Source organism: Scyliorhinus canicula, chromosome 2 (assembly GCF_902713615.1).
Source record: "Scyliorhinus canicula chromosome 2, sScyCan1.1, whole genome shotgun sequence".
Lineage (NCBI taxonomy): Eukaryota > Metazoa > Chordata > Chondrichthyes > Carcharhiniformes > Scyliorhinidae > Scyliorhinus > Scyliorhinus canicula.
In genome coordinates, this window is record NC_052147.1 from 88,826,130 (window position 1) to 88,844,957 (window position 18,828).

The 18,828-nt window shown below is 46.5% G+C and overlaps 1 protein-coding gene across 9 annotated transcripts in view; it reads left to right on the forward strand.

Annotated features, from left to right (window-relative positions):
• The window catches only part of LOC119955765 (coiled-coil domain-containing protein 9B-like), a 402,308-nt gene that overhangs the window by 232,197 nt on the left and 151,283 nt on the right, over nt 1–18,828 (forward strand). For all 9 annotated transcript variants that reach the window (XM_038782328.1, XM_038782341.1, XM_038782317.1 and 6 more), the window contains 3 exons: nt 5,946–6,130; nt 7,125–7,175; nt 15,790–15,842. In XM_038782328.1, the coding sequence (XP_038638256.1) occupies nt 5,946–6,130; nt 7,125–7,175; nt 15,790–15,842 (289 nt within the window). The remainder of the gene's footprint in view (nt 1–5,945; nt 6,131–7,124; nt 7,176–15,789; nt 15,843–18,828) is intronic.

Here is an 18,828-nt window from a genome sequence, read left to right on the forward strand (position 1 = left end):
GCCTCGAGCAGGACTATGAGCTATAACCCGCAGGGAAACGGGCAGATGGAGAGGGAGAACGTGACGGTATGGAAGGCCGTTCTTCTGGCCCTTAGGTCTAGAAGTCTCCCAATCCCCTCTGGCAGGAGGTCTTCCCTGATGCCCTCCACTCCATCAGATCGTTCCTCTGCACGGCCACGAACGAGACCCCTCACGATCGTTTGTTTATCTTCCGCAAGAAGTCCATCTCCGGGGTCTCGCTTCCATCTTGGCTGAAAACTCCGGGACCAGTCCTCCGGAGGCACATGAGGAGCCATAAGACCGACCCCCTGGTAAAGAGGGTCCAGCTGCTCCATGCTAACCCCCAGTACGCTTACATCAGGACGGACGGCAAGATACGGTCTCCCTACGGGACCTGGCGCCAGCTGGTTCCCCCGCCAACGCCCCCCCCCCGGGCCTACATTCCCCGCTGCCCGCCACCACTCTGGGTCTCCCGTATTGTCCTGCGCCGCCACCGCCGCCACCCATCAACCCCCACCCTACCCCCGCACCCCAACCGTCTCCGACACCCCGGACTAAGGATCAGGCTCCAGACACAACGTCCCTGGAGTCACCACCTGCGACAACTATGCCCGCCGCACTGCCAGCGCTGCGGAGGTCGAAGAGAATGATCCAGCCTGCAGAAAGACTGAATTTTTATTGACCCCACGTCACCCCCGCTGGACTTGATGTTTTTAACAGGGGGTGAATGTATTCACCATAATATATGCATGATACCATAACCTGGGACCTGGAAGTGGTGATATGAACTGCTTCCTGGTACTGTACTGTAACCCCGGTATGGCTCCGCCCACACTGGGGCCATATATAAGCCGGCCTCTTGTGGGCGGCATTCATCTGTACTACTGACTCTGGCTAGGCAAGTTCATGACTGATAAAGCCTACTGTTCACTCGCTCTCTCTGCCTCACTGTGAATTGAAGGTATATCAGGAAATGCTTATGAAATCATAAGCCATGATGTGGAGATGCCAGCGTAGGACTGGGGTGAGCACAGTAAGAAGTCTTACAACACCAGGTTAAAGTCCAACAGGTTTGTTTCAAACACGAGCTTTCGGAGCACTGCTCCTTCCTCAGGTGAATGGCGAGGTCAAAAGCACAAAGGGACTTGGGAGTCCTTGTTCACGATTCTCTTAAGGTGCAGGTTCAGTCAACAGTTAGGAAGGCAAATGAATGTTAGCATTCGTGTCGAGAGGGCTAGAGTACAAGAGCAGGGATGTACTTCTGAGGCTGTATAAGGCTGTGGTCAGACCCCATTTGAAGTATTGTGAGGAGTTTTGGGCCTTGTATGTAAGGAAGGATGTGCTGTCCTTGGAAAGGGTCCCGAGGAGCTGCACAAGAATGATCCCTGGAATGAGGAGCTTGTTGTATGAGGAACGGTTGAGGACTCTGGGTCTGTACTCGTTGGAGTTTAGAAGGATGAGGGGGGATCTTATTGAAACTTATAGGATACTGCGAGGCCTGGATAGAGTGGACGTGGAGAGGATGTTTGCACTCGTAGGAAAAACTAGAACTAGAGGCCACAATCACAGACTAAAGAGACGATCATTCAAATGAGAGATGAGGAGGAATTTCTTCTACCAGAGGGTGGGGAATCTGTGGAACTCTTTGCCGCAGAAGGCTGTGGAAGCCAAATTATTGAATGTCTTTAAGACAGAGATAGATAGGTTCTTGATTAATAAGGCGATCAGGGGTTATGGGGGAATGCAAGAGAATGGGGATGAGAAAAATATCAGCCATGATTGAATTCCGGGGCAGACTCGATGGGCCGAGTGGCCTAATTCTGCTCCTATGTCTAATTGTCATATCGTCAGAAATGGGAATGTATAATAGGGGACAAAGTAATGGCTGAGCAAATAAACACACACTTTGGTTCTGTCTTCACAAATGAGGACACAAATCAGATACCAGAAATATTTATGGGCAGCACGGTAGCATGGTGGTTAGCATCAATGCTTCACAGCTCCAGGGTCCCAGGTTCGATTCCCGGCTGGGACACTGTCTGTGCGGAGTCTGCACGTCCTCCCCGTGTGTGCGTGGGTTTCCTCCGGGTGCTCCAGTTTCCTCCCACAGTCCAAAGATGTGCAGGTTAGGTGGATTGGCCATGCTAAATTGCCCGTAGTGTCCTAAAAAGTAAGGTTAAGGGGGAAGTTGTTGGGTTGCGGGTATAGGGTGGATATGTGAGTTTGAATAGGGTGATCATTGCTCGGCACAACATCGAGGGCCGAAGGGCCTGTTCTGTGCTGTACTGTTCTAAATCTAAATCTAAATGTTGGGGAACTCAGGGTTTATTGAGAGGGGGGGGGGGGGGGGGAAGTGAAGGAGATCAATATTAGTAGAGAAATGGTGTTTGAGAAATTGATGGGATTGAAGGCTGATAAATCCCCATGGTCTGATAATCTACATTCAAGAGGATGTGACCCTAGAATTTGTGGATGCATTGGTGGTCACCTTCTGGGATTCTTTAGACTCTGGAACAGTTTCGGCAGATTGGAGGGTAGCTAATGTAACTCCATTATTTAAAAAGGGAGGTAGGGAAAACAGGGAATTATAGACCAGTAAGCCTGACGTCAGTAATGTGGGAAATTCTAGAATCCATTATCAAATATTTTATAGAAGAGCACTTAGAAATTAATGGCAGGATTGGACAGAGTCAGCATGGATTTATGAAAGGGAAATCATGCTTGGCAAATGCAGAATTCTTTGAGGATGTAACGAGTAGAGTTTGATGAGGGGGAGCCAGTGGATGTACATTTGGAGTGGAATTCTCCGTCGGCGGGATCCTCGGCTCCGCCAGCAGCACACCCGTTCCCGACGGCGTAGGGTGGCCACAAGGGGAAATCCCATTGGCCGGCTGCGGGAACGGACGGTCCCACTGCCGGTGAGGTTGAGTCGTGCAGGAAAACCTGGATGGCGGAGCGGACGATCCCGCAGTTGGACTTTCAGATGGCTTTCGACAAAGTCCCCATAAGAGTTTAGTGTGTAAAATCATAGAACATGGCATTACGGCTAGTGTATTGAGATGGATAGAAAACTGGTTGGCAGGCAGGAAACCAGTAGGAATTAACTGTTTTTTTTCAAAAAGTTTCAGCAAGACCCTTGGGCTGGATTCTCCGCCCCGTCGCGCCACATTTCTGTTTCACCCCGCCGGCGGGATGCCTCAAATCGCCAGCTGGTCAATGGGGTTTCCCATTGTGGGGCAACCCCACACATCTGGAAACCCCTGTCTTGCCGGCAAAATGGAACATCCCACCGGCAGAGAATCCAGCCCATTGTGTTTGATCCCTTTTACCTGTTTTTCCAGTGGTTTTTGGTGCCCAAGCCCAAAGAATTGAGTAGGTGAACTGTTCCCCGACAGTGGGATGTCAAAATCGTCGACAAAGCAGCCCAATATTAGGAAGGCTCAGGAAGGAAGCCTGTTGAAGGGAGGTGAGGAGGGAAGATGGCCGCTGCGCCCATTACACCATTGCACTAGACATGTTGGCCGTGGTAATGGTGCAGGAGCTTCGAGGGTTTGGCAAACAAACCCTCAGTTTGAGCAGCAGGACCAGGAAATTAAGAATCCTTTAAAGCCACTATTGAAGATGCCTTGGGCCTGATCCATGAAAAGTTGGTGCAAATTTGAATATGAAGGTGAAGGCACAAGGCGAGACGTTGAAGGGGGGAGGAGGAAGCCTTGTCAAGGCACGAGAATCAGTTTGCCTCTCGTGTAATTAACCAGCCTGCTGATGGGCCTGCCCCTCAGCAGGGGTGCTCGTACTCCACGAGCCCTGTGGGGAGATCTGTTGGGTTGCCCCATAGGTCTCATGGGGGTTATAACAATCGTCAAGGGTCAATTAGGCATGTCACTAAGTCAATGCTGCCCATGCCATAAAACCTTCGGCGTGGGCAACTTGATTTTTAAAATAAGTTGTTCAAAGGAAAGAAGGTGGCGACCCCCCCCCCCCCCCCCCCCCCCCCCCAAAAAAAATAGAAAGACCCCATATCTCCATACAGGCCTGCTGCCTTAAACCTACCATCCTAGCCACCTCCACCCTCCCTGTCCAAGACCCTGTTCTTACCTGTTTCCCAGAGATTCACGGGCCACCTTCTGATTCCCTGAGGCAATGCCACAATATGCTTTTGGTTCTTCTGGGACTAATGAAGCTGCCAGCCAATTTGAGGGCAGAAATTTCAGCCCACAGGCTGCCCATTGAGACCACCTGCAGCGGTTTATGGTGTGGAGTGGGTTGGCTCCATGCTGACTTAGCTGCTGGGGAGACGTGCGGGCGGACCTCACTGGTGTAATTGTAAAAGTCTCTAATGCTGTAGTGGAGATCAGTTGGCTCAATACAAAGTGAGGATCGAATCAGGATTGTTTTGTAGTTTGTGACTCAGTTGTGCCACTGTCTTTACCAATTAGTTGACTGACCCATTGAAAAGGAGCTAGACTATTTCTTAAACTGTAAAACATTAATTCATTTTCCTTCATAGAATAACTGGACAAATGTACAAAATCCTAATTTTTTTTGCAATGTAGCTATACAGTTTGTACCACTCAGTCAATGTGTTGCTGTTAATATGATTAGTTCACTAGAAGTGTCACGTGGCCATGATGGGTTGGTGCTGTATTATCAAGAATATTGCCCAGCATTTATGAATTCTCCGAACTACTCTTGCATGAGACATGAACAGGCACCGGAATGTGGCGACTAGGGGCTTTTCACAGTAACTTCATTTGAAGCCTACTTGTGACAATAAGCGATTTTCATTTTTTCACTGGTGTCATTTGCTGTGTCTTTGTAATTTAAAGGCATCCTCTAATTTTTTTTTTCTAATAAACATTTTATTGAGGTATTTTTGGTTTTACAACAACGACACTATAAACACAGTGCAAAAAGCCTGCTTCCTCCCTTACAGGTCCCACCTTTATTAACCCTCTACTCTAATCTAAACTAACCCCTCCCCCCCACTTTTGCTGACGTTTAATATTCTGCAAAGAAGTCGACGAACGGTTGCCACCTCTGGGCGAACCCTAACAGTGACCCTCTCAAGGCGACCTTGATTTTCTCCAAACAGAGAAAGCCAGCCATGTCAGATAGCCAGGCCTCCGACTTCGGGGGCTTTGAGTCCCTCCAAGCTGTCTCCAGGCCACCAGGGAAGCAAAGGCCACGACGTCTGCCTCTTTCTCTTCCTGGATTCCCGGATCTTCCGACACCCTGAAAATCGTCACCCCTACACTCGGTGCCACCCTTGTTTTTAACACCGTGGACATGACATCTGCAAACCCCTGCCAGAATCCCCTGAGCTTTGGGCTTGTCCAAAACATGCCCCGCACAACTTGCGCACCTATCTTCTACCCCAAACAACCTGCTCATCCAGGCCACTGTCATGTGACCCCGGTGAACAACCTTAAACTGTATCAGGCTGAGCCTGGCACATGTTGTGGATGCGTTGACTCTACTCAACGCCTCCGTCCAGAGCATCCTCTAGTTTATTATCAAAGGCCGAACCAATTTTATTCCCAATCCATTGTCTTTTACCAACTCCAAGGGTAGATTGGAGCACAGAAGGAAACAAACAGCTGATTGGATTCAAATTCCACCTTTGTAATTGTTTAACTAACCTGATGGAGCAATCTCAGTACAGCCCATCCCTTTTTCTTTGAACAGCCAAAGAATTAACCTGAACTTGAAGTACATCCCTTTTAAACAGACACTGCCCAAAACAGTGCATTAAATAGGTTATAAGCATCACCTTTATAACTGACTGATGTGGTAATGGCAAATGGTCAGTGTCATTTGCCTGATATAGGCTTCTGCTCAAGATAAATATTAATAATGTAAACACTGGAGACTACACTTCTATTTTAGTACAAAAAATGTTAACTTTTAACTGTTAATACTGTAATTTTTGTTATTTGCTTCAGGAGGGTGAGCTGCCAGCTCAGAAAGGCACTGTGGACATGACTTTATTGATGACAGGGCGGGAGAGAGCAGAGTACGTCCGCTGGAAGAAAGAACGGGAGCAGATAGATCAGGAAAGGCTAGCACGTCACAAGAACTCCAAAGGAGAGTGGAAAAGAGCGTGGGATGCAAACAAAACAGAGGACATGTAGGTTTATTCCTTATTAGGCAAAAATATTCAAGGTGCTTGGTATTTTGTGTTTCTCTAGAAACTGATTCGGAGAGTAAAGCAGCCTGATTTAGTATTTTTGACCTAACATATCAGTATTAATATTGTTAAATTATAAATTTTACTCCAAACTCAGTGAGCAGATTTATGGGAAGTCTCAACTCAAATGAAAAGGCTGTGGGGAATTATATTGGTTAGCCCCTAAAAATGGACGTGGGAATCAGGATTGATCTGTATCTGTTGCATTGAATGCAGGCTAGATGTCACCTTTGTATTGCCTGCTCATATCATGATTGCTGCATGTAGCCATTGTTCCCAGCTTTGTTGTGCGCATCAGCATAGGGCCCATTATTCTAAGTGCCTAGTAGTGCTTAAAACGAGTTTGCACAAGTTAACAATGGGGCGTAATGTAGCTGGGGCAGATGCTTGCAGTGTTACCGAAAGCGAATCTGACTTTGGAAAGTGTGAAGAATGGTTGGCCATGGAAGAGTTCAGGTACCCAGGTTTTCAGACGATCGAGATTTTGGTGGAGGAAGTGGAATGGAGGAGAGATTTCCTGTATCCTTGGGGACAGGGATTTGCAGGAGAATGAACAGATACACCATGGGAAGGAGGTGGAAACAGATAGCCGCAGAGGCTAATGGATATCCCAGAACTTGGATACAGTGCCAGAAGAAGTTCAGTGACCTCAAATGAATGGTTAAGGTGAAAAAATGCATCTTCAAGCCATATCTTACCAACTGTACCACTAGCCTCAGCCACTCCTCAATCCACCACATACCGATTACTCACCGGCCAATCTCCATCAGTCTGGACACAACCGTAACATGCTTTATTGCCGTCACACAATTCATTTATCGCTGGCCTCAAACCCACATCTCAAATATTCTACAGCTTGGCAACTGTTCAATCATTACAACCACATCACCCAGATTGCATGATGTTATCTGATGTACTTCCCTCTCTCCTGCAGGAGAAGGTGGTGCAGGACCGGAGCCAGCAGGAAATGTCCAGAGTGGGAGAGGTACGCTTGCATGTTCTGACCTCCATGGAGGACACAGCATTAACCATTATGGGCAAGGGTAATTGCTGAGGCTGCAGTCAGTGAAGAGTAGGGTATCCACATATGTAGATCATGGTGTTATGAAACCTCGAATGACCTTCCAAAAATGGGGTCAAATTGGCCTGCATTATCCACCGCCCGCTACTGGTAGTGGGATCCCCGATGCGGCAGAGAATTAAAAAAAACAGGATCAGCGCCAATCCGGTCGCGATGCTCTTAAGGCCACCTCCAGTAGGTGACAGGATGGTGGCTTGTGCTGACGCACAAGCAGGAGGATGTAAATTAATGCAAATGGACCTTAATGACCCATTTGCATCCATTTAGCGGGCTGGGCACCTTATTCTTCGGCCGTCTGTGATTCTCCAGTCCTGTGAGCTGGGAATCACGTGGGCGGGGATTACTAGAGGTATTACCAAACATGAACCTGACATGGTGAGCTAAGGGAGTAACGTCTTGAGGGAGCGCCCCCCAAAGTCCATTCCCCAAGCACCATCCCCCCCCCTTCCCACATCGCACAATCTGCCCACCCCATCTCTATCAGACTTCCGCAGGGGCCCCCTTAATAGAGAGACACACCCCCTTCTCCCCCGGGACCACCTGAATATGAAGACAACCCCCCCATGGACCCTCTTAATAGGAAGAACCCCCCACCAGGACCCCCTAGCTGAACGAACCCCCCCACCAGGCATGGCCAGATGAAGGAACCTGCATCACAGAGACCCTTCTAACTAAAACAACACCCCACAGAGTCCCCTAACTAAAGGAACCCCCCCCCCCCCCTCCCCTCACAGAGCCTCTTCTAAAGTAACCCCTGCCTCACGGAGCCACTCTAACTAGATGGATTCCCCCCTCCCCCCCCCCAACAGAGACCCCTAAAAAGAGGACCCCCCCCCCCACAGGGTCCTTCTAAATCGAGGGACACCCCCACACAGGGACCCCCTAAATAGAGGAATACCCCACAGACCCCCCAGAAAAACACCACCTGTCTGGAAGGTAGAGTTGTTTAAACAGGAGCAGTGAAAGTAATTACAGTTGTAACACTTAACCTGGAAGCACCAGGTATCCATTCCTGGAAAGAGAACAGCTGTTATCTGTTTGAAACCCCTATGATCTTGGCTACAAGCCATTCATTCAATTCTAGTAGTGGGCTGTGTGACTGATAGCTTCCACAAAAGCTCCAGCCTTGATTCATTCATCTTCCTTCATGGGTAAGTGACAAGTGTTGAAGCCCAATGCTTATCAACATCTACACATCAATAGCAGTAAGTGCATTGCAATCTCACACTTGAGTGATTGGAATGCACTTCTCTTTGATGTGGCTGATATTTGTAACCATTATGGTTTCAGCACTTGTAGCGTCACTCACCCATGAAGGGAGATGAATGAATCCTTAGACTACAGGGTGATATAGACGGGCTGGTCAGGAGGGCAGAACAGTGACAAATGAAATTTAACTCAGAAAAGTGTGAGGTGATGCATTTTGGGAGGACTATCAAGACAAGGGAATGCGCAATAAACGGTAGGACGCTCTGGATTATGTATAACTGGGGGAGACCTTGGGGTGCATGTTCAAAGATCCCTGAAGGTAGCAAGGTGCCTAAGGTGGTTAAGAAGGCATACGGGATACTTGCTTTTAATAACTGACGCATAGAATATAAGAGCATGGAGGTTATGATGGAGCTGTACAAAACGGTTGTTGCGCCAAAGCCAGATTACATTGTGCAGTTCTGGTTGCCACACTATAAGAAAGATGTGATTGCATTAGAAAGGATGCAGAGGAGATTTTCCTGAATGCTGCCTGGGCTGGAGAGTTAGGCGAGGGTTGCTCTCCTTATAGCAGAGAAGGCTGGGGGGGGGGGGGGGGGGGGGGGGGCTGATTGAGATGTATAAGATTATGAGGGGCATAGATAGGGTAGATAGAAATAATCTTTTCCCCTCAATAATGGGGTCAATAACCAGGAGGCATAGATTTAAGGTAAGGGGCAGGAGGTTCAGTGGGGATTTGAGGAAAAATTGTTTCCCGAAAACATGGTAGGAATCTGGAACTCACTGCCTGAACAGGTGGTAGAAGTGGGAACCCTCAACATTTAAGAAGCATTTCAATGAAATGCCACAGCATACTAGGCTACTAACCAAATGCTTGAAGATAGGATTAGAATAGATAGGTGCTTGATGACCAGGGCAGACACAATGGGCTGAAGAACCTCCTGCTGTGCTTTAAAACCCTGATACTATGATTATGATCCTTGGCTATGGCATCACCATAAAGATCCCAATCTGAATCAGATTTTGCACTTTTGGTTTCAGAATCATTCCTCCACAACATCATCAGGCTCTCCATCCATTGAATTGGCTATTCTGTATCTGATGACAGTCTACGCAGTATTAGTATCCCATGATGAAAGCACACAAAACACCAAGCAGGGACAGCAGGCATAATTTTCACTTCTTGGGAGAGTTTTTCTCCATCAACCATCCCTAATATCATTTGGCATTAACAAGATCCTTGAATGGCTTGTTGAGTCAGGCATCCAAAGATTGAATTACAGACTTTGGGCTCTTAGTATAATGCAATTTGCACGTTATTTCTTCTCTGGTGCCTCTTGATCTCATTAATTATATGGGATCCCACATGTTCTGGTCTTGCCCCAGACTTGTGGAGTACTGGACAGCCTTCTTCGAGGCTATGTCCAAAGTGGTGGGGGTGAGGGTGGAGCCATGCCCGATAGTGGCGGTCTTCGGGGTTTCAGACCAGCCAGATCTATTCCTGGGGAGGAGGGCGGACGCCCTTGCCTTTGCCTCCCTGATCGCCCGCCGTAGAATCCTGTTTGGCTGGCGGTCAGCAGCACCGCCCAGAGCTGCGGACTGGCTGTCCGACCTCTCGGAATCTCTCCAAATGGAGAAAATCAAATTTGCCATCCGAGGGTCGGACGACGGCTTCCACAGAACGTGGGAGCCATTCATGCAACTGTTCCGGGACCTATTTGTGGCCAATGTACAAGAGGAAGAATAGTCGGGGGAAGGTAGCGGGAGGGGGGGGGGGGGCTACAGGTTCGTTACGGGGGTTCGATGGCTAGCTAAGGCCCAAAACCAAGCTAAATAAACATGTTGGGGGGGGGGGGGGGGGGCGCAGTTACTACTACGAAGATGCTTACCTGTAAATATGTATGTTAATTTTTGCGTGTTTGTTTTTGTTTGTTTTTTTTTTTGTTTCTCTCTCCTAACAATTTGTAATTTGTTCAATATAAAATACGAAAACTGAATAAAAACATTTATAAAAAAAATAAAAAAAATAAAAATTATATGGGATCTGATCATGTGCCACACAAATAAACTGCATTCTTTGTGTAAGCCAGCTATTACACACAATTTATTTGCAACCACTGCATCCTCCTCCATTTAAATGCATGTCATGGACATGCACAAAAACTCATGCAGGGAACAATTTTTGCCATGGTTTTACATTTAAAAATGATTATCATAAGCTTTAATTTGTCAGGAATGCAGTTTAGTACCATTATGAATTTTGTTTTCTCAGCTTGTGGTTTTCACTGGAACTGTTCTGAACCTTTCACTCCACAGTTCAGCTGCTGGGCATATCAAAATAGGTGTTTCACCCGTGTTGCCAATGTAGCATAATGGGTCTTTGTGTTTTTTGCCTTTGTCAGACTGAATTGCCTGGAACCTGATCATTTTGGCATCTAGGTCTTTTGGTCGTCTCTGAGCATTCTTGTTTTTCTACCTCAATACTAGGTGTTTTTTTCCATAAAGCTGCTACACCAATCAGCTTTTGACCTGTAATCTTTACTGGACTGAGGGTTTGATTTGGTCCACTTCAATGCACGTTGCAATTCTAGTTACGATGTAACCACTCTGCTGAGTTTTAGGAACCCATTCCAGATAATGCAGAAGATCATATCAGTGGCTGGTTCCTGTTCTCATGGCTGGCTTGGTCTTTGCGCACCTATAGGGGGGATTCCTTCTTCCATTCTCACAAGTTTTTCACTAACATTGAATTCCCTCACTGCAGCACAGTTATTTGACAAGTTAGCAAATGTTTTAGCTTGAAACAGTTTCATCCAAAGATGTGCAGGTTAGGTGGATTGGCCATGATAAATTGCCCCTTAGTGTCCAGGGATCTGCGGGTTAGGTGGAGTTATGGGGTTGTAGGGATTAGGTTGGGGGTGTGGGTAGAGTGCACTTTCAAAGGGTCGGTCAAGACTCGTGCCAAAAGGCCTCCTTCTGCACTGTATTCCTCCTTTCTACCAGAGAACCCATTTCTATTTATCATTCATGTTTATTTGTGTGGGCATGTAAGACCATAAGAAACAGGAGCAGAATGAGGCCACTCGGTCCATCGGGGCTGCTCCGTCATTCAATCATGGCTGATACTTTTCTCCCCATAACCCCTGATCCCCTTATTAATCAAGAACCTATCTATCTCTGTCTTAAAGACACTCAGTGATTTGGCCTCCACAGCCTTCTACGGCGAAGAGTTCCACCCTCTGGCTGAAGAAATTCCTCCTCATCTCCGTTTTAAAGGATCGTCCCTTTCGTCTGAGATTGTGCCTTCTGGTTCTAGTTTTTCCCACAAGTGGAAACATCCTCTCCATGTCCATTCAATCCGGGTCTCGCAGTATCCTGTAAGTTTCAATAAGATCCCCCCCCTCATCCTTCTAAACCCCAAGGGTACAGACTCAGATTCTGCAACCATTCCTCGTAGACAAGTTCTTCATTCCAGGGATCATTTTGTCGACCTCCTCTGGACCTTTTCCAAGTTCCTTCAATACAGGGCCCAAAACTGTCTACAATACTCCAAATGGGGTCTGACCAGAGGCTTATACAGCCTCGGAAGTACATCCTTTGTCTTGTATTCTAGCCCTCTCGACATGAATGCTAACATTGCATTTGCCTTCCTAACTGCCAACTGAACCTGCACGTGAACCTTAAGAGAATCGTGAACAAGGACTCCCAAGTGCTTAAACTTCTGTGCATCTGCTTGGCAACCAAGCTCGTATTGCCTGCTTGATTCCATGCAATTATTTAGATGAGTACAAAATGTATTTCTGAGGTGAAAAATTGAGGCTGACTCCTAATGCAAGTACAATATTTTTAGCAGAAAAGGGGGATCGAATTATATGCTGAGTATAGGTCTATACTCCTGTTCTTTGCCCCTGAAAAATCGGCTTGTCTTTAATTTCAAATTGACCTTTGCATCATGATGTATGGTACCTTAGCCTACTTTTCACACCAGTTTCTCCCTTATCCCACAATATCTTCTGCGTTAAGAATTGCAAATGTATAATCAACACGTCTTGATTTGTGTTCTCCCCTCCCCACAACCCAATCCTTGTTCGTTTTTCATTTGAGACCCAAGAACTTCAATCTGCACAGGCAGTAAAAGAGGAAGCAGATAGTGAAGACTGTCTTTTTTTTCTCCCACCGTTGCAGCTATAAGCTCAGATACAGACACTGTGGGTTGGATTTTCGATTGCCGACGACGAAATTGCGTTCGGCGATCGGCTGAAGAATCCATCTTTTCGCCGAAATTTGGGGGGGGGGGGGGCGCAATTTTTTGGATGCTGCACCCCTTCAAAAACGGTGAGTACGCCGCATGCCACTGGGGCGGCCTCAGGATGTCACCTGAGGCCCTCACCGATACTCCGCCCCCAATACTCCGCCCCCGATGGGCCGACATCTCGAGGGCGTCGTTCGCGAGCCCTCTCAGTTTTCAGGGACCTCGTGTGATGGCTGCGGATTGTGTCCAGCACCGCCACAGTCGGGGAGGGGGGCGTTGCTTTGACAGGGTGGGCTTTGGCGGGGCCTGGGGAGACTAGTGGTGGGTGGTCCAAGGGTGGTGAGGGGGGTTACAGGAGGGCAAAATCTGACAGACTGGGTCTGCGTGCGACCGGCACTATGTTGTACAGCACGGTCGCTGCCATGCGCATGTGCGTCCATGGACCTAGCCAATCTCTGTCGTACCTGCAGGTAAAGCTGGGGGCTTTACGTGGCGCGGGTGCTAGCCTCCCACGGGGCGGAGCATTGGTGCTGGGGTGGCGCTGATAATTTGGTCGTAAGACCAGACGCTTCATTCGGACATAGACGCCAAATCGGAGAATCCAGCCCTGTACATTTTTAAAGATCGGATAGAGGCGGAATGTACACATGGTGACACACTGGGCACAAATGCACTGTAGTCAAGATAGTGGGAAAGGATAAAGTAGTTTCCCGTTCCATTAGAGGCAAGCTTGCATACTAGTTCTGCTGTAGAGAACTCAAATATTGACTTTGGACCAGATAACAAGGCTGATGAACATTCAAATGCTTGAGGCATCAGGAAGCCTGCCAGGAAACGCTATGTTCACTGTTGAACAAGGAGGAGTTTTGGGATGGCACGGTGTTGCAGTGGTTAGCACTACTGCCTCACGGCGCTGAGGACCCGGGTTTGATCCCGGCTCCGGATCACTGCCCGTGTGGAGTTTGCACATTCTCCCCATACCTGCGTGGGTCTCACCCCCACAACACAAAGATGTACAGGGTAGATGGATGTGCCACTCTAAATGGCCCCTTAATTGGAAAGAAAGAATTGGGTACCCTAAATTTATTTTAAAAAAGAACAAGGAAAAGTTTGCCGTCTTGCTGTAGGGGTTTGCACAGAGCTTGGAGGCCATCTTGTTCAAGTTGGAATGGGTGGTTACCTCGATCAACGCACTTGTGGGACTGCCCATGATGCAGTATCTGATGGTTAATGTTTCAATTTGCTTTGTTAGATTTCTGGTGGTAAAAATACTCATGCTGTATTCCTGTTGTATATGTGGGTTACTAACTGCAATCATAAACCACTTGATCAATGCATAGTCTTGTCTTCCAGTGTTCACCTTTTGTATTGCTGTGCCGGGTGGAAATTAGTTTGCACAGAGGACTTCCGCAGAATGAATGTGTCATGACTGTAGCCAGGATACTGGCTAGAGCCAGCATAATATGCTGTCTATGGCCAAGAACCACCTGTATGTTGAAGGAGAGGAATCCATTTTGACTCAGGTATCCATAGAATCCCTGCAGTGCAGAAAGAGGCCATTTGGCCCATTGAGTCTGCACTGGCTCTCCAAAAGAGCACTCTACCTAGGCCCACTGCCCCACCCTATCCCTGTAACCCTATAACCCCATCTAACCTGCAAATCTTTGAACTGTAGATGACAAAACTTGAACACTGCTGTAAAAAGAGACATACCTTTCATCTTGCACTTACCAGTATAGCTCACAATAAGTTTCTAACAGTGATGGGAACAAGAATTTATATTGCTTGATAAGAGAGTGCTAATAGGTTGACAAGTAGACTGATCAGTGGAAGCATTGCCATGGAGAATGCAGCATGGAACAGTTAACTGTCCAACTTTGTTCACTTCAAAACTGGCAAGTTTAATCTGGTCAGGGCATTTCCCTGGGGAATGAACCAGGGAATGCCTGTTCCCCCCCCCCCCCCCCCCCCCCCCCCCAAGCTTCTCTTCAGTTGAAAAAGGTGCAACGTATGGACGTGTTCCTTTTGTCCGCAAAGGGAAGGCCTTGTGTGTAAATATATGTGGCTTTTAACATGCCTAAATTAGCCATGCTGTGAGCCTGACTACCGTAAACTTGCTTTCAGTATAATTCTTCGCACAGTGAGGATTGTTTAGTGGGTGTAGTCCAATTGTGGAATCACAACTAATGTTGGACATTTTGAGTCTTGGGTAGGTTTGGTACAATCAATACTTTGCCTGTTGTGGACAACTGAAGGGACATGCTTTTGATGGCAAATCACTGGGTGGTGTGGTTTACATATCTGCCATCACTAGCACTGAAACCCCTACACAAAATTGCACATTTGTGTGATAGGCAGATCATCTTCTCATTTGATGGCAGCATCCTGTTAGGGAGAATACCACTTGCGTTGCTACTACAGAGTAAGTAACAGAATGCAATGGCTAGATTCATCTGTTGCTCAAATCATTTGGGACATTGTAACCTGAAGTAGACTGCGCGCTTTTCAGGACCGAAAATGGTGGCCACAGGCCCATTCATAGGTTTGTACAATATACAATGAACGATAATTTGATCAGGGTAGCCATTGCCGTGCAGGGTGGCTTTGGGGCGCCCTATTTTACCATCATGTTTGCCCAGTGAGAAAATGGCTCAGTCCCTATTTGAGGTTGCTGATAAGGTTGCATGCACAAAACACAAACAACCTTTTGGAATCTCTAGGAGCCTCGTAATATCCAAAAATGTGTTCTACCGAGACCAATTTTATCCCCAATAAAGTTACATTGGCTCATGTCTTTCAGTGCCTACATCAAGGTCATCTAAATCTTGATATTAAATTACAGTCTTTATTGTCCTCTGGCATTCATTATAATTTGAATATATAATCTTAAGTGCTTATGACCATTAAATCAGACTGAAATGGCATTGATTTGAAGCCAGTGGAATTAATGCTGTATGACCACATCAATACAAAAGTACAATCTGTGCAATAAGATTTTTGGAATGAAGTTTTCAGGTACTGAATTTCCTTTTATTAATTTTTTTTTCTTTTCAACAGGTTTCGAGAAGACTTTGCTGTGGAAAATGAACTTGGCTTTCATAAAAGAAAAGGTCAGCATCTAAAATTGTGCAGTACATACTGGTTAAAAATTGTAGGAAAGAGCGATTGCTTGCCTGAATTACCAACAGTAAGCTTTGTAATATATACATCAAGGGTGATGATATTTCTGATGTGTTGAAGTTTATATGCTGCTGAATTCTTCAATGAATAAACTAATGAACTCTGAAGCTTTCTGGTAAAGTGGTTTTGATTAAATATGATGCCTAAGAATATTAGTATCTATAGAGTAGCTTGGTGGCAGCAGTATTCTATGGTGAAGAATGATTGGGTTTATATATTTGCAGCTTAGATTTCCAGCTACAAATTGCCAATCTTGAGTAAGTCTTTCGAGGTGTTAAACTCAATTTATGGCAATTCTTCACTAGGACGGAAGGGACAGTGATTTATTTTATATGCTAACAAATGTATGGATACATGATGCAGGGAAACACAGTTTATGCCTGTCCTCATAATAAACAGAAAAATGGCCCTGACCTCCGATTTTTCCTCCACACCCCAAATCCTATCCACTTACCTTGTCAATTTCTTTTTTTTTCAATAAATTTAGATTACCCAATTATTTTTTCCAATTAAGGGGCAATTTAGCATGGCCAATCCACCTACCCTGCACATTTTTGGGTTGTGGGGGCGAAACCCACGCAGACACGGGGAGAATGTGCAAACTCCACACGGACAGTGACCCAGAGCCGGGATCGAACCTGGGACCTCAGCGCCGTGAGGCGGTTGTGCTAACCACTAGGCCACCGTGCTGCCCTTACCTTGTCAATTTCAATAGGACCTTTAACTTACCTGGTTTACGACAGATAGTGCTGTAAAGAAAGGGGCATCTCCGCCAATCTGATCGAGCAGGACTGCGCTGCCTGGATCTCACCCGGCCTGAGTCTGAAGGTTGGGTGAGACAAGCATTGAAGAAATAATAATAACCTTTATTGTCACAAGTAGGCTTACTTTATTGTGAAAAGCCCCTCGTCGCTATATTCCGGCGCCTGTTCGGGTACACCGAGGGAGAATTCAGAATGTCCAAATTACCTAACTTTCCAAATTACCTAAGTCTTTCGGGACTTTTGGGAGGAAATCGGAGCACCTGGAGGAAACCCATGCAGACACGGGGAGAACGTGCAGATTCCACACAGACAATGACCCAAGCCGGGTATCGAACCTGGGACTCTGGGGCTGTGAAGCAACAGTCCTAACCACTGTGCTACAGTGCTGCTCTGAAGAAAATCCCTGAAGGTAATTGGGCACAGTGTAGCAACATTCCAAAATAGTTGCAGTCCTTTGATTCTTCCCCAAAATTACTGCTGAGTGCAGTCACGAGCAGCAGGGACATACTTTATTCCCCTGAAATGGACGTGGAAACTGCGGTTGTCCGCAAGAACTTGCAGTTGGTTGTGATTGAAGAGAGAAATATAGTAAGAAGTCTTACAACACCAGGTTAAAGTCCAACAGGTTTGTTTCAAATCACTAGCTTTCAGAGCACTGCTCCTTCCTCAGGTGAACAAAGAGATAAATAGTTAGCGTATTATGTCCTGGCTTTGGGTGCAGTCAAGAATTGGTTTATTGACTGAATCATGTAATTTACTGATCCAACAGCATTTTTTGGTATAAACCATCCCTTCTGTGTTGCCAAGCATCAACTACATATCACTCCTCACATCAAATTAAGTTTCAGCAACACCCACCTTTCAATTTCTCTGCATTACCACACCTCCTCATTTATGTATTTACCACCAGCAGTCATCTCCAGCCTTATTCACTGTGATGCATGTCTCCCATTGCCACACTGATCAAATGTGCTGCATATATGGGATGAATACCTGATCTTCACTTGCTTGCAAGTCTATTTTTTTTCACTCTGTTTAGGAAAAGAGAAGTGTAAAGAGTAAGGTGATGGGGAGGTGTGGGAGAATTGAAGGCCTCCTACTACATTATAGTCCAGCTGCAGAGAAGGGCTCCCTGGAAATCACCCGGGAGACCCATAGAGATAAAGGCATGCTGGCTCTCCTTAATTAACTCCAACCTCTACAAGTGCCTATTTTTTTTATTGTTTCTAAAGCATTATTCACGACTGATAAACTGTAGTTATGTGATGTCTTTTGGATCCTCTCTTCACTAAGGGTGTCACATTTTTTATAGGCAGCACGGTAGCACAAGTGGATAGCCCTGTGGCTTCACAGCGCCAGGGTCCCAGGTTCGATTCCCCGCTGGGTCACTGTCTGTGAGGAGTCTGCACGTTCTCCCCATGTCTGCATGGGTTTCCTCTGGGTGCTCCAGTTTCCTCCCACAGCCCAAAGGTTAGGAGGGGTCATTGAGTTACGGGGATAGGGAGGAAGTGAGGGCTTAAGTGGGTCGGTGCAAACTCGATGGGCTGAATGGCCTCCTTCTGCACTGTGTGTTCTATGTTCTTTTGTTCTCATCCTCTGGCATCTTCCACTCCATATCTTGGGAAAATTGCAAGATTGTAGCAAGCCTCTCTGCTATTTTCACTCCCACTTTCTTTAGCAATCTGGGATGCAAGCCATCTGGACTATGTGGCTTATCCATTGTAAGCATTGCTGACCTCTCCACTGCAATTTTTACCCCATCTGTTGTCACTTCCTTTTCCACGTCTACACATATTTGACCAGACACCTCTCCTTGGAGTCAAGAGGCCAGATTTAGAGGTGTGCAGATAGTTTGGGAAGTTCTGGGTTTGAAGGAGATTACAGTGACACTCTCATGGGTCATCATGAGTAGATAGTGGTGGCAGGAACGGCAATGTAGAGTCTGCATTGGAGGGGCTAGTAATCTAGCTGGGCACAGTTGTTGAACCCCAGGAACCTTAGTTGAAAAGGAGAATTAAAAAAAAATAATAATTTTTATTGAAAATTTTAAAATTTACACAACAACATCAAACCATACTAAAATACCAACGATAACAGTAGTAACAACAATCATAAACCTTCGCCCCTCCTCAATGAACAACCCAACATATTA